Consider the following 16,948-nt stretch of genomic DNA (forward strand, 5'->3'; position numbering starts at 1 on the left):
ATAATTTCATATAGCAATTCTATTTCTAAGTTGCAGGAAAGAAAATTTTTCCTGGCCTACTGATTTAAAAGATGCACAAATTAGCCAGTGGGGACGACACAGGCATTTATTACAGCACTTGGGAGGCAGAGGCAGATGGATCTCTGAGTTGGAGGCCAGCCTCGTAAACATAGGGTTCCAGGCCAGTCAAGGTTACATAGTGTTACCTTGTTTTAAAACAAACCAAACCTATCGTAGAGTGAAAATTAAATTATAGAAAAATAAATGAAAAATCAAATTAATAGAAAAGTGAAATATTATTCCACTTTGAGATATAATTCACACACACACATATAGAAACTACAAAATGCAGATGAGTTAAGGGAGGTTCTCTCTGTGAAGAGTTAACCAGAGGTCATAAGAGTATGTATTGCTTAAGTTTTTAAATATTAAAAAACAAACAAACAAACTTGAGGGTTAGGCAATAATAAAGTGTCCCCATATTTCTGTTCCTTCACCCCACCTGTTTCCAATCCTAGTCATTGCTGCAGATGGTGGATTGGTGGATTATCAGCCTCCACAAATCTGATTCCCTTTTAAATCTTTAACAACCCAGGCTCCTCCTCCTGGACCTCTCTGGAGCTGTGTGCTCTTAGCTCCAGCGCTTTGCTCAGCTCAAATATCTAGTTCCAGAACTTTCTTACTAGTGGTTCTGTCTTCCTAGGGAAATCTTTGTGCATTCCATCTGCCATTCTTCTCCCTCTTGAGAGTGAGCTCTATATTCACACATGAAATTTTATTTTCTCAGAAAAGTATTCTCAGATCCTGTGGCCAGATTAGATGGCCCTGTTAGTAGGCAGACTTTTCTTTATAACATGGAAAGAAACTGTAATTAAATATTTAATTGACTTCTTTTACTGGTTATCCTCCCTCCTGCCCTCCCACCCCCACAAGGACAGGGACCTAGTTTGACTTGTTTACTAATCAAACAGCTATCGTGGCAAAGTTGCTATGATACATATTACATACTAGAATAAGTAATAAGAAAACTAATATGATAGAGCAAAATGATACATTAGAAAATGGATATATATATGCAAATTCTAAAAGAGGATAATGAAAGACTCAGTACCTCCTGAACCCTGGGTACCCACACTTTACCACATGGTATCTCCAGTAAAGCCACTGAATTTTTTTATAAACAGTAATATTGAAAACTATAGAAAATGTCCTAAAGTTATCAGTATCTTTCATCCAGTTATTCCCGCAAAAGAAAATGCAACTGTGAAACTAAACGCAGGAATATTACAAACATCGCTTTCCAAACAAGTTATCTTAACAATGCAACAAACAGTTGTGATTTAGCTCAGCCTAGCGCGCTCCAGAACCCGGGTTAGGTTCCCAGTATCGAAAGAAAGCAAAAAAGAACGAAGTGGGGGTTGGGAGGAGAAGAAAAATAACAATGATCCCGAAGAGTTTAGCGAGACAAATACAAATTACCCACTGCGGTCAGTGGTGCTCAGTGCTCAGTTCTTGCTGCAAGTGGGGTTAGCGGAGTTGTGAATTACATTCTTAGTTTCTTGGTGGGCTTATTTCTAATTAAGAGAAAAAAAAAAACACTACTAGTAATTTTGAACTACTACTAAACAACTTCGGAGACTGGAGTCTTCTCGCTCTTAACGCAGAACCTGGGAGACTAGAGTAACCACAGAGACGGACACGATAATCTTCTACCCACCGGAGGACCCATCATTACCCGGCGCGCGCCACGCATCGGGGCGGGGAGCTCCCTCGGCCTTGGCGGTTCCCGGGAACGCACCTGCCTCCTAGGATTCCCAAGTTTCACTCGACGGCGAGCTAGCTTGTACGTCCCGTCCGATGTCTGCTCACGATCCTGGCGAGGTGATAATCGAGGCTACCTTCCCCTAATCCCACGGCTACACGGCGGTCAGGGGTGATCAGAGTTCCTTCCACGAAGCGCGGGACCCCGGCAACGCGCCCGGCCCTAGGCAGCCACCGCGCAGTATCGCCCGAAACTCAGCGCCCAGCCCCATTGGCCATCGCCGCCACTCCCCTCCCAGCCCGCGGCGTCGCCCGGGGGAGCCGGGCCGCCCACCCCGCATGGTCCAGTCTCCGCTCCGTGAGAAGAGCCAACTGGACACCCGGGGCCAAACTCTTACCTGTACTGGGGGTTGAACACCGTGAAGCGACGGAGACCACGGTGAGCCGGTCGCGCGACCTAGGAGAGAGACGCCCAGCCGGCAGGAGGAGAGAACAGGTCTCCAGAGACGCCGAGAAATGGCGGCGCAAGGCGCGAGCCCACCCTGCGCTAATCCCCGGAGGACCCCGGCCGCCCGTGGGCACGCCCCTTAAAGCCCCATCTAAGCTCCGCCCCCGAAGGGCGGGGTGCTCTGCTCTTAAAGGGGCAATGGCACCGCCCCGGAAATCGTCCTCCTGAGGCTGAATTTAAGCTGGCAATACTAGGTGGGGCCTACAGAAATAAAGAAGTGCAGTTCACCTTTAATTCCAACACTCCAGAGACAGAGGGAGAAGCAGGTGGATTTCTATAAGTTCGAGGCCAGCCAGGTCTACTTAGTGAGTTACAGGTCAGCCAGGACTACATAGTGAAATCCTGTCTTTAAAAAAAAAAAAAGTTTTCTGTGTTTATGTGTGTGGGTCAGGTAATCATATTCTACAGTCCTTGTCTCTGAGAACAACTTGCAGAAGTTGGTTCTCTCTTCCAATCATGTGGGTGCAGAAGACCGAACTCAGACCTTCACACTTGGCAGCAAGCACTTTTACCCACTGAGCATCTCCATGGCCCTTGGTTTTACATTTTGAAATTTTCACTTTCCTGGTAATATAATTTGAAAATGAAACATTCGATTTGGGATACAGTTTAGTGGTAGGGTGTTAAGACTCGCATATACAAGGTCATGGATCCAATTCCTGGCCCAGCAAAAATGAGTCAATATTTCTACTTTTAATGTGGTCTGGTATATCTGTATTTCTCTTAAGCAATTGTTTATTAGTTGATCCAGCATTTATTTAAATGTTTCCTTGCTCCCCTCCCCCCAAATCCTGGTGATTAAAGTAACCTTTAGTCTGTAATGGAGAAAGAGAACAAACAAATATGTGTCAAGTGGTGATAAGGCCCGGGAGAAAACAAGGCTAGGGAAGGGAAATAACAGATGATGCTCAAGGCACTATGGTCAGGAAGGGAGGCCCTGAGTGGCAGGGCGACATTCCATTCATTCATTCTTCAGATAGTTTATCAAAATGTCTACCTTGCTGTAGGCCCTGGAGATAAGGCCGATAAAGCAGACAGACAGGAGTCCCGAGAGGCAACCACAGTGACAAAAGCCCCGTGGGGGCTGAGTAGTGAGTTCAGGACCAGCATTGGTTCTGTCATCATTAAACAAGTTATTTTATGGTCAAGCCTGTATGGTAAAGTGTGCCTGTTGTCTTTGTGGCTATAGCCCTTGAGGCAGAAAGATCACTTAAGCCCAGAAACGTGAGATCAGTCTACATAATACCATCTCAAAAGGAAAAAGCAAATGCTGTAGGGTATAGCTCAGTTCTTGTAGTACATGAAGTCCTGGGTTCGAAACATGTTTAATTACTGAAGAGAAAAGTAACAATGGGGCGTGGGTCAGGGAATGAAGGAAGGCAATTTCAGCAAGGAGGAGGGCTCTTAGGGCAGTGACATTGACTTCAGACCTAACGTACGTGTGAGGAAAGGGCCCAGTAGACATCCTGGAAGAGCATAAACAAGCAAGGGCAGTGGACTGTGTGGAATGACACAAGGGCTCTAGTGAAGCTAAAAAGGCAAGAAGAGCAGAAAATGCTGGAAGGAGGGTTTCATGGGATCTTGCCAGAAAATTAGTGTGTGTAGGACGAGGATCCAGCTCACCAAAATCAGAATCCACAGTTTCTGGGTCCATGCCTGGACCAACAGCTCTTTCTGCTCCCTTGGCATTGCTAGATTATTGTCAGTTACCTCATTTGGCACCTCAGCTGGAGCCAATGGAGCAATGGCTGAGTACTACACACGGCTCTACCCACGGAGCCATGAGGTGGAGAGATTGAAAACTGAAGTTTCTGGCTGATTAGGGACGATACCAGGAAACCAGCATCATTTCTGCTGTCTGGGACAGATCTTTAAAGCAGAAGTAGTTTCTAGACATAAGGGTAGGCCAGGGATCTAGCTCACCTGGTAGATGCACACACATACAAATATAATAATTGTGAAATGAAATTAGGAAACATCCATGAGATGGCATAATTAAGAGGAAAGAGTTGGGCTGCTGAGATAGCTCTGCAGGTAAAGGCACAACCAAGCGTGAAGCGTGATGACCCCAGCTTGATCCTTCAAGTTTTCCTCTGACCTCTACATAAGTGCTGTGCATATAATATATAATATATATATATATTATAAATTATATGGTCATGCATGCCCCTCAGCCCCCAAATAGTAACCTTTAACAGAATACAATCGATGTGAATATGCTAATATGGAAATACCCAACAATGAAAAAACGAAGTTACAGACTATATCATACAATCCTACAAGCATAAATGTTTATGTATACACAAATATACATTTTCCCAGGAAGAAAATGTAAGAAATTGAACAGAGGTCATCACTGGGGTGATGGGGCTTCCTATACTTCAGAGGAGCCCACAATTAGAATCCACCTGCCCCAATTTCCTGAACAATTCCTAATTCCTGTGTCACTTCACCTGGTTTGAGGGGGCTTTTCTCAGAGACAGGGAGTTAGTACAAGGTTGCCATAAATCATTTTGGATCTTTCTCAAAATGTTTCTCATAACTTCGTTTTCTCTTAATTTAAAAATTTTATGTATGTTAAGTATATGAGTGCTCTGTCTTCATGCACACCAGAAGAGGGCATCGGATCCCATTATAGATGGTTGTGAGCCACCATGTGGGTGCTGGGAATTGAACTCAGGACCTCTGGAAGAACAGCCGGTGCTCTTAATGCAGAGCTTTCTCTTCAGTCCTTCTCTCCTCATTGTTTTGACACAGAATCTCTCTGTGTTGCTCAGGCTGCCCCTGAACTCTGGGACTAAAGTGATTCTCCTACTGAATCAGGACCGCACACACAGGTTACTATGTCATTGCCATAATGAATCCTTTATCACGTATGCACCTAAAACAGTTATTGGTTGTTGAGTGTAGTTTTCCAGCAGAAGCAAGCAGCTCTCTTGAGTTCAAGGCAAATCAAAGCTACCTAAAATCAAACACTTCCCTCAAACAAAAAGAGAACTTTACTACTTCACTTCCCATAAGATGCAAAAACAGCAGGCCCAACTGCACCTGGGAAGATGAGATTCAGGCTGACTTCAAGAGAAGAGATTTTTGAGTGACAATCCCACTCTTGCTCTGAGATTACTAGAGGAGTGGTGGCTACAAAAGAGGAGACTACAGATATTCTCTGGGATTTTTATTTTTATTCTCTGGGGGAAAAGGAAAAGCTCAATGGCTAAGAATGCTTACTGCTTGAGTATGAGGACCTGAGTTGGAATTCTCAGAAGTCATGTTTAAAGCTGAGCACTGGTGTGCCTGCAAGCATGTCATGTGGTGTTAAGAGACAAAACAGGACAGGTCTGCTGGCCAGCCAGGCCAGCTGGAAAATAACCAGTAGGTTCTAGGTTCAGTGAGAGACCTTGTTTCAAGAAAATCAGGTGGAGATTGACAGAGCGAACATCACATGCCCTCTTCTGGCTTCTACAAGTATGAGCACAGGTGGCTGTACCAGTACATATACCACACACGCACGCGCACACACACACACACACACACACTGTTTAATTGTCGAAATTCTCTATTCTCCCCCTTCAGAGAGGAGACACCACGTGCACTGCTGACTTTAGAAATGAACATCAGGTTTAGCGTTCAGCGCCCTTCTAGTGACCACTCACTAATAAGTAAATCACTGTCATCCCCATAAAGTAACCTTGAGACGAAGCCATTAGGTTACTAACGCGCATTTTTATTTCTCAATTGAACATTAACAGCTATTGTTTTCTTTTAGAATTTGTACCTGAACAAGTACTAAATCAAAATGAAACATAACCAACAAAATGTCTGTAAATGTGTTTTGCATAATATAAATTGAGGTTAGGACTAAAACGGTTTCAATGCAAACCCGCATTTTTATCCTGTTCACTGTTGCTATGTGTGACTTGTTTAAACACGAATGGCAGGAATTCTGATTTTCACTGAAATTAAGACACACACACAATGCCTTTCAGACACAGTAAATTGCAGTGACAAATGCACAGTGATCATTTCAAATAGTCCAGTGTTGACCAAATTCAAGCTTATGCATTTTGTTTTCATTCTTAGCTTCTTTGCCTCTTAATCTGAGACGAAACCGTATGAAGATATTTTTGTACAACTGGGAGAAAAGGTAGTTACAGCCTTAAGGGACTAATTCATTCTGCTATTAGTTTAGTACAAACCATGAAATGGAAACAGAAATGAAAAATACCTTAATAAGGAAATAAACCAGACCTTTAATGAAGCAAATTCTCACTCTATATTTACATATAGCACCTATTACAAGAAAAGAAAGTTCCCAAATTAAAATACCCTCTACATAAAAATAATTTTTAAGCTACCGTTTAAAATAGTACTGATAAGTATAAGCCATCAGTCCTAAAGTTAACCTGCACTATAGAAAACAAGGACCAGCCTTTCTTATTTGAAAAGCTCACAGCATGGTTTATAATTGGTGTGTTCTGATGCTGGGCACCACTAGGGTACACAACTTTAATTTTTTTTACAGCAGATATACTGTCCTGGCAGAATATGAAAACAGCTTAACAGAAACGGTTATGTCATAAATTCTGTCCTTTGTCTTCCATATAAACTATGAACTGGTGGTGCGGCATCTACTGAATCTCTAGGTACTACACTGACAAAAAACAGCTTTCCAAACATTCATGTCATGTCCACAAAATGCAGAGCAGATCAACAGTTTTAGTGACCAAGCTTGGCTGAAGCTAGCTGAGAGAAGTAAGTCCAGCAATACAGCCAGCTGGGCCAGCCTCCACTGTACTACACAGATTACAGGAAAATGGCAGAGCTTCAATCACATAGGTTACTTCTTAAATATCAAAGAAGCTATCAAGAGATCATTATAAAGCATTTAAACTTGGGGCCAATCTAATAAACTCTACTACTAATCAATTGCTTTTCTGTATTTACAAAATTCCTAGGATAGATATTTTTAATGTATAAATTAAATCAGTAGTAAGCGTGAAATAAAGTGCTATTTGAAATCAATTTTAGCACTGGAAAAGGACACACTCTACAGGATTCATGAATGAGGAATCTCACTAACTCATTGAAAAACTTGGAAAAATGAATCCAGAGAATCATAGAATTGGGTTGAATCTTCCTTCCCCAGGAAGGCAAATATAAGTGGAAAACAAAAAAAAATTTTAAAAGGTAAACTAGGCCTAATTGTGACGATAGAGGATATGAAGACACACAGCAGATATTTAGTCCATCTAGGGAACCAGGAAGCAGCAACTCTCTGGGCCAAAGGTTAGAGAAAGCTACCTCCTTGATGATCCTTGGCAGTGACTTTATTTAACAATGCAACTTCTAAGTCATCAGTCAACCTTGTAACTGCTGGGGTAGAGGAAATCTGACACTAACCAGGGATCACTTTTTGGTTGTTCAGGGTCCATCATGATGAGTTAAAATTAGTATGGATGGCTAGAAAAGTGTCAAAACAATGAATTCCCAATTTTCATCAAGTTTAATAACTGATAAATACTAGATTTAAAGAGCTATTGAACAAATCATTCACACCTACGGGCACTAGCTGACTGAATAAAGTTATAAGCATACAAACCACCACAAGTCAGGAGAGTTGGGCCCAGTAGTCTTATTATCCATGTCATTGAAGATAAAAAGGGAAACACATTAGCACAGTCAGAGGCCTCTGCACAGAGTTGCTGCAGTGGCTCCTAGGCATGGGTTTCACATTCTAACAATGATGCCCCCACTGGTGGCTTCGACATTGACAAAACTTGGTAACTTTTCCCCATGGCAGACACATGCAGCAGCACACTGAGCCTAACACACAAGTGTAGAAACCAATTAGTGTATACCCAAAACAGTATACACAATTTTTAAGAAACATTTCTAGAGATAAAACAAAGCAATGTGAAAATGAATATGCACTATACTGAAATATGCTTTGATAGTGACTGCTCATTTATAATGAAATTCCATTTCTTCCAACATTGCGTCTTATATAATGACTTGTAATACTCTTCTTTTCAACCCTTTACAGATTTTTAAAAACACATATACTTACAATCAAGTAATGACTCTAACATTTGAAAGATACATTCATTTTCTTTACAGCATGAAAGACATACAAATATTGTTTTATCCCTTTTAAGCAATGAAATTAAAGTTAACAGTTTTAACCTTCTGTTCATAGAAAAATATTTTCTGTATATCATTTACATAATAATAGGAAAACTCTACAGTGTTTATTTGAAACTTTTATGAACTTAGCAAGGCTTTCTTTTTCATTCTTATACTGGAAAATTTACAAGCCTCCAGGAAGTTAAATGTTTGAACTCTTCCTGAACAGTGTAGTTTTTAACTTGAAATATTGCTAATAACTTTCTGCAAAGTGGTGTACTTGTTTATGCACTGAACCATACCTAGCCAATACAGATGGACTGCCACCAAAAAGCTAGAACTAATGGCTGCTCATTTTCCTTCGGAGGACTTAAAAAAAAAAATAAATAATGACTTTAGAAATCAACAGTATTCCACAGTAGAAAACTGTAAAATAAGCAGCGTCACACTGATAGATGGAAACAGAAAATAACATTATGGTACCTACTCAAAAGAATTCAATAAGGCATGAAAATCAAGTAATTGTGGGCCGGAATACATGGGTTGTTGTTTCTGATAACATAGAGAAATATATTATAATAAGTCTACTAAGAGTAAATGAAATCTATGCAAAATAAGAATTGTGGTAAAAAGCAAAACTCAAAACATATAATTCTGGGATTGATTTCTTTTACTCTTAAAATTGATAACATTATCTATTAGCAATTAGCCCTCAAAAAGTTTTAAGATTAAATAAATTTCTTTGCATGTATATAATTCTCTAAGAATTTCATAAAAGTCACTCAATTTGTGATCACACTGAGACACAAATATCTGTTAATAGATTAGTAACTCTGATATAATTATAGTAACACAGCTGTTTTACTTGGAGGCAGCACCCACCACACAGGGTTCCAGGAATGTAGTTGGACAGTTGGTGCAAATGTGGGGTGTAAGCAATGGTGTCACAAAGTACTTGCTTTTCTGGACAAAGCACCTTGTATGAAAGCAGACTGTGGGATTACTTAGATATGTTTTGCTATATTACTGAGATATTTATTCCAGCAAATATTTATCATACATTTACTATAAATGACTTAAATACAAACTACAAACTTCATCAGAACTACAAAGTAAGCACTATAAAGAGCCTGTAAACATATCCCACATTGTTGGAGTATAAACAACTTACATGAATTCAAACTACTTTGGCAACTTTACCATCAGATATTTTAAATATTCAAAACACAGACATTAAATAGCATATTGCTATAAGTTCATGTTTCCTTCTCTCTTCCTGCTAAACAAGCTATATTTCCTTTTTATCACATGTTCACATGAACGTATTATTTTGTAAGTAGGTATAAGATCTAAATCTCAGGTCCACGTTTTATGTGCTTTAAAAATGCTTTCCTACTTGCATTTCAGTTTTATACTGCATGTGTATCACTACTTCACAATAGTTTATGCTAATCTGTCTGGGAAGCACCAGAAAACTGAGTTCAAGTCCTCATTGGCATCACTTTTGAAGTCTCCTTTCAAACTTCTAAGGTGTTACAGGTTCAAAGTGACAACACTGAGCATACTTCCCAAGTAGAAAAACTTTACAAGCATTTGTCACAATTTACTGAAGTTATAGTCTAATACAGAGACACTAAATTGAGAATTAGAAAACCTGAAGATGAGCAGATTCTGCTAAATTAATTGTTGGGCCTGTAGTCCTTTCTATAATAACAAGGACACAGAGAGTGGATAAAATTTTTCAAATTTTTAGCTCTCAAGGTGTAGTACTACTCTAGTGACATGGAGATTTTTTTTTTCAAATAACTCATTAGACTTGGTCTGCCAAGAGATATAAACAACCCCATGGTTAAAAGTCCTTTCAATCTGTGAACATGTCTTTATGAAGTAAGTACACATGCAAACCAACACACTGATGTTTCTCTTTGAAGGCAGCTACAGTAGTACCCCAAATTTTCAAGCATCTGTCCTAATGGCTCAGCATAACTGCTTGTGAAGTCATTTTTTATATAATGTTACCTTTATTCTGAAGTCAAAATGATCAATCATTGCCCTTTCCCAATTACTTGCCCCAGCAAGCATACAAAAACTGTTCTTGGGCTGTTTATTCTGCCTCACTTTTGAATGAATGGATTAGTTTAACAAATACAATCTATTCTTTTTGTGAATGCAAAGTCTACTCCAAAAGATTACTACAGAGCATCTAGTGCTGACAAAACTAAATGCCCTATGAAAGAAGCAGAAAAGTCATGTGAATTTTGAGAGGGAAAATTTTCATATTTACTCTTAGCATGTACAGAAACCCTAACTCACCAATACTAACTTCTCCTTGTCAGTAGAAATGCATTGATTTGTTCTTGAGTTTGTTGGGGTGTGAGCTTAAGGGTGGCTAGAGAAATGGAAAAGTAGTTTGGTTCAAGAAATTTGGTTTTTGTCACACAATATTATATCAATATCTATGGAGTGGAGCAGTACTTGGCATATGAAAACTAGCATTATTTCTAGGAACCTATTTAGATTCATAAACTGGTTAGATGCTTAGGTGGAAAAGACAAGTGTTCTGTTAGGTAACTAGGAAAGTTTAGTTAGCATATCTATATTAACAATTTGTGAAGGCTAAGTTTAGCTTAAGATCCTAATAAATGTTCTAAAAGGGCTGTCTTCAGATGTAAAACACAAATGGAGCATAGTTCTCAGATAAGAAACTGTTATGATAAATTTGAATTTAATTCTACACTTGTCATTTCAGATTAAGCACTGCTGATTTAAAAGGCAGCAATGCCTGCTGCCAACATCAGTGCTAACCACAGAGATGTACCCAAAGCTTTACATTGAAGAGCAAACGAACCATGACACTGCCCTTCCACACAGCTTTTCTCTTTCTGTTTACACTTATCACTTTCTACCCACATGGCAAGATTTAAAATTTAGGCTAAAATCCACCAATGAAATAAAATAGCTTTATAACATAGATCTCTAACTGTTTCCCCTTTTTAAGTTGTAATGATAGCTTACCAGCCTAAATTACATTTGCCTCTGGTTATAGAATGGAATGTCTGAGTATAATTATAGTTCACTTACGAACTTATATTATTGTCTTGCTTGTGAAATCATAATAAGGGGACTTCTGTTTGATGTAAAGATGTTTATTTCTTTCTTTAAAAAAAAGACAAGAAGTATTTATAAGTGCCAATTTATTTGGTACCCTGGCAATTAATATTTAGAAGCTTAACTTTTGAATTTTACTATTATGGGTTCTGAATACCTGAAGCAATAATTTATATGTTACTAAAGATTTTTTAAATGTGTATCATTCCCTCAACTAAATAGCATTCCAAAATATCTACCATTGGGACCTATGTTTTATTGAGACTACAGAAGTAATCTGAAACCACTAGTAAATGTGTCTATTTTAACCATATCCTTATAAAATAACATGTGAATAAGTGAGCAAGTTCTCACATTAAATTGTGCAATTTTAAAAATCTGTCTCCATAGACTTAAAACAAGGAAAACAGACATATCTGTAATGGGAGTTGGATCTTCCGTTAAGATGGCCTATTCACTGACATGCTTATAATTTAACAGGCATATATAAACTGGATGACAAGGAAGGGTCACTTTAGAGAATGCTAAAGTGTTTAACTCCTTGTGTGAAGAACCCCAGTGGAAGGAAGGAGCAGTGTGAGCCAGCCTGACAGGCCTTGGAGTGATGATGCTCCAGGGCAGCTCGTCAGTTACGGGTGCATAACCCAGCTGATCAACTTTCTCACTGTAACCTAGAATACCAATATATTTATCTTTGATGCACATATTAAACATCACTTCTTACCTTAGGATAAAGTAAATATGAAATCTGAAGAATAAACCCTCTTTTTAAGTTAAGCTGCTAAACTTTAACCCCTATCCTTCCCTTCGGTAAAGGAATGTGCAGATTGTGAACAATTCCATAGCAGCACATGCACTCTCGGCAGAATACAGATATCCTGGCTTTTACGGCAAAGTACAAGCACTGAGTAAAAGACAGAATGGCCTTACCCTTCGCTGTTTGTATAACTCTCAACATAAGAAGCTGGTTTTTAAAACAGCTTTTTAAAACTGTGATCTCATTAAAAATTCATAAAACTATAAGAATGTACAGTATACATACATACCTCCTATGGGGTCAAATGAGTGCCTTTTCATTAGACAAAGATATCTCAAGGCACTTAAGGGGTTAAGACACGATGCATGCATTCCTTTACATCAAGACTGTGAAATCACATGATTTGGAATAAGCCAACCTTATGATAAATATAAGTTACATTATTAAATCCAAGAAAATTCATAGTTATTTCTATAAGATGCTGGTAAATGGACACTGTGCAGCATTTCCTGGGAACAGCAAGTTCCAATTTTCTTCTCAACAGCAGGTCCCCACGGGGACGTCAGGAAGATGTGCTGCACCCACAGGCAGTGTACTGGCTAATGTTGAGAATGGTATTGCTAACGTTTGAAAAATAAAATCTGGTAATCAGTAGAGTGAGGGCATGACCCCTGGGAAAATCCAGAGCAGACTCCTGATGATAACTCCTTCTGCTTTCAAGGTACAGGTGTGTGACAGAGACGAGAATCTGAGCCTTGTCGGCGGCAATTCTACCAGAAGGGACTGCATGGCAATGCCTCACAATTCCATAAATTACTCTGAACATACCCAGTTTCCACTATTTGTTCAGAGCAAAGCACAAACTATTCAAACATGTGGTAAGTTCTGAGTGACTTTTTGAAACATAAAGTGCAGTAGTGCTGAAGTTCTCGAGGTCTCTTTGAGTTCTTCACTTTTTGTGTGAGAGGCCATTTCCTGCAAGCAGTATTATGGCACAGTGAATGTAACAAACTCAGGTTCCCAGTACTTATTCCAACCTTTTTGCTTTCTTATTTATTTGATGATGTTGTTAATGGTTTAACAAAGCCTTCTTCATAAACTTTCAAAATAGCTTCACATACAAATCTGTATTGACTCTGAAAAACACAAGTAGGAAAAAGAATCACTACTAGAAAACCAAAAACTAGCATCTCACTTATCTTGCTTATTAAAAACTTGAAAAGTGAAATAGAACAGAGATAGAGGGTTTTACCAATGGGTAAAAAGCTAAGAAAACAAACAAATAAAAAGCCCTCACATAATACTTTGTTGGCAAAATCCAAGACACTGCTGGTAGGAATGTTAAAATACTGAAAATATAAAGAGAAATTTCAAAGTATCTAACAAAATAATATTATTTTCCCTTTGGAACAAACATTTTTACTTCCAGAAAATTCAATTCAAAAGACAAACAAGAAAAAAAAACCTGAAAATATATATTCATTTCTTTGTAATAAAAACAGGGAAACCATTTATTTTGCCATCAATTTGATATGCAGATAAGGCTGGCCTTAAACTCACAGACATCCTCCTGTCTTACAATGATAAGTGTCACACCATTCTGATAAGTGAAAGCAAGCAAGGGATTTCAGGTAGAGAGGTTTACGCATACATTAACATTCGACAGACTGAAGCAAGAGCTCCCTAAGTTCAAGACCAGCATAGCCTACATAATGAAGACCACAACAGCCTGTTTCAAGAAGACAAGGCAAAATAAAAAACCTACAACCACCATCAAAAGAAGGCAAGGAAGGGATATGGCTCAGCAGGTCAGCATACTTGTTGAATAAGCATAAGGACTTAGCTGTCGCCCATGTAAAAGAACTGAGCATTTCTGGATATGCTGTAAACCCAGTGTGTCTGGGCAGACAGATCATTAGGATTTACTGCAGCTCAGTTCCAGGCACAGGCACAGTGAGAGACAGTAGAGAGTGGCGAAGACCACCTTTATCCGCCTCACATACACTTGCACATTCAATCACTTTGTCTCTCTGTGTCACTTAAACAATATTAAAAGGTGAGAGATAAAAAGTATGTATAACATTTATAAAAGGAAAATATAAATATATATTTAAAATTTACTGTTTAACTTTTTTTAAGGAAGAAAATGTTAAGTCTTTAAAGTGTTTTCATGAAAGAATGGAGGGGAAAAGGAGCAGAAAGAAACAGAGATCAGACTCCTCCGAATAATAAACCTTTTCTTCCTCCTCCTCTTTTTCTCTAATGATTTATTTACTTTTATTTTTCTCTGTGCCTTGTCATATCTGTGTGAGGGTGTTGATTCGTCAGGCACTGGAATTATAGACCGTTGTGAGCTGCCATATGGATGCTGGGAATTGAACCTGGGTCCTCTAGAAGAGCAGTCCAGTGCTCTTTAACCACTAGGCCATCTCTTCAGACCCTACTCTTCTTCTTTTGCAGATTTCAAATACAAAACTGATACTATCTTAAAACAAATCAACAATGTATATATCAATAGATGACACAACTACACTGATCAGCTGTTTGCTGATTTTAAGACAGTAATTGATTAGATTTTGGAGTGACATCCAAAGTTCAAATAAAACTGTGGGAATCCAGGAATTCTTCACAATCAGCACTGCCATTTTGAGACTATGGCAGGCCACATGAGATAAAATAGTAGAGTACTTTTAATAGTCTTACTGCTGTCCTAGAGAAGATGTATTCTTGTTAAACGAGAAAGGGGAAAGAAGTAGATAAAGATGTTAAGTACAAAACATCATGGACATGTGTGTTCAGACACGTGACATATGTTTAGAGAAACATATCACCTATAACACCACCATATCCCCAGAACTCAAAGAGTAGCATCTAAACTGACAGGACCAAGAATTACTGGAGAAATTACTGACCCAAATCTGGGTCATAAAATACAAAGCTGGCTTAGTGATCTTTTCTGCTAATAAGGAAGTTAGTAAGTTATTATGGTCCTAGGAAACTGAGATTCCTGCTAGCCAAAATATAGGATAATTTGGGGCACCATCAAGAAAAGTATTGAAAACACATAAAGTATGTTTGGATTCACTCCCCTCCCCCCAAAACCAGGGTCTCAAAACCGTGTATTCCAGCTTTCCTAGAGCTCACTATGTAGACCAAGCTGTCCTCAAACTCACAGAGATCCACCTGCCTCTGCCTCTGCCTCTGCCTCTGCCCCTCTGCCCCTCTGCCCCTCTGCCCCTCTGCGCCTCTGCGCCTCTGCGTTTCTGCCTCTGCCTCTGCGCCTCTGCCTCTGCCTCTGCCTCTGCCTCTGCCTCTGCCTCTGCCTCTGCCTCTGCCTCCTGAGTGCTAGGATTATTGGTGTGCACCACTACTACCACCTAGGTTCACAATTTCTAATTGTATCAAACCAAACAAAAGTGAGTTGTTGGCAGTGGAGAAAGCTAGTAAATCCACAGTGAAATCTGAGCTGGGTGCCTGAGCTCAGTGATAGCACTTGTGCAGCAAGTATGAGGCTGGATTCCATGCCAGCATTGTAAAGCACCATAAAAAATAAAACAGCACTTGGAAATCAAGGTAAAGAATCAAATATTTATCTTCTAAAAAATCATTCTAGGCTGGAGAAATGGCTTAGAAGTTAAGAACTACTTTTCCAGAGGTCTTGGGTTGAGTCCCAGTACCCACGCATTGGCTAACAGCCACCTCTAACTCTAGTTCCCAGGAATCTGATTCTTCTTCTTACCTCTAAGGTTCCAGGCATTTACATGATGCACATATACATATATATGCAGGCGAAATACTCATACACAGGAAATAAAAATGAGTAGATCTTTAAAAAAAATCATTCTAGTTATAAATGAAGTGCCCTAGCCCATTGTGGATAGCACCCATTCCTAGGCAGGGAGGCCTGATCTATATAACAATGGCAGCTGGATATGACTTGGGAGCAATCCAGTAAACAATACCAAACAAACAAACAAACAGAAGGCAATCACTCTACACCCAATGAATAATGGATGGCGGTGTTGATCAACTAAGGAGTGTTAACATCACGAGAAGAAAGAATATCAAACATGTGCATCCTGAGGAAAGAATTTCCACTTAAACTGTTCTAGCCTACAGATTCATCTGTCACTTTGAGGAAATACAGAGAACGCTACCTTGAGGATATAAGCCAAACCAACTGAGACTCTAGCAAATGATACAGTATAAGTATCTTGGTTTATTAAATTAATTGAAAAAACAAAACAACCCCCCCAAAGTACAAAACAGCAGAAAGTAGTTTCTTGATTATAAAACTTTAGAATTTAGACATAAACTAATTCAAATGTGCAGGCCATTATTAGAACATTGATTTCAAATAAACTATAAAAACAACCATTATAATTGTTAACAGCTCAGCAACTTCCATGTGGGTATAGAGCTGAAAGAAATCAAACTGCAGTCTCAAAGAGATATTCTATATATCCTCCATCATCATTCAGAATAGTCAAAAGCTAGAAACAGCCACATGTCCACTGATGGAGAAATTATTACAAAAAAATCTAGTATAGAAAACAATGGGATATGGCTTAGCCTTGAAGAAAAGTCAGATTCTGACACGATTACCAAACAGGTGAACTGTGAGAATATTAACTATCTCAACTATAAGGCAGTCAGAAATACACAAGTACTGTATGACTCTACTTATATGA

General features: G+C 39.1%; 1 protein-coding gene across 5 annotated transcripts in view; it reads right to left on the reverse strand.

Moving 5' to 3' along the window:
- Positions 1-5,972: 5,972 nt before the first annotated feature.
- Ptpn4 (protein tyrosine phosphatase non-receptor type 4) overlaps positions 5,973-16,948 on the reverse strand; it is a 175,112-nt gene continuing 164,136 nt past the window's right edge. For all 5 annotated transcript variants that reach the window (XM_032915205.1, XM_032915204.1, XM_032915206.1 and 2 more), the window contains one exon: positions 5,973-13,393. In XM_032915205.1, coding sequence (XP_032771096.1) covers positions 13,307-13,393 — 87 coding nt within the window. In that variant the 3' untranslated portion in view covers positions 5,973-13,306. The remainder of the gene's footprint in view (positions 13,394-16,948) is intronic.

Source organism: Rattus rattus, chromosome 10, assembly GCF_011064425.1.
Source record: "Rattus rattus isolate New Zealand chromosome 10, Rrattus_CSIRO_v1, whole genome shotgun sequence".
Taxonomy (NCBI): Eukaryota; Metazoa; Chordata; class Mammalia; order Rodentia; family Muridae; genus Rattus; species Rattus rattus.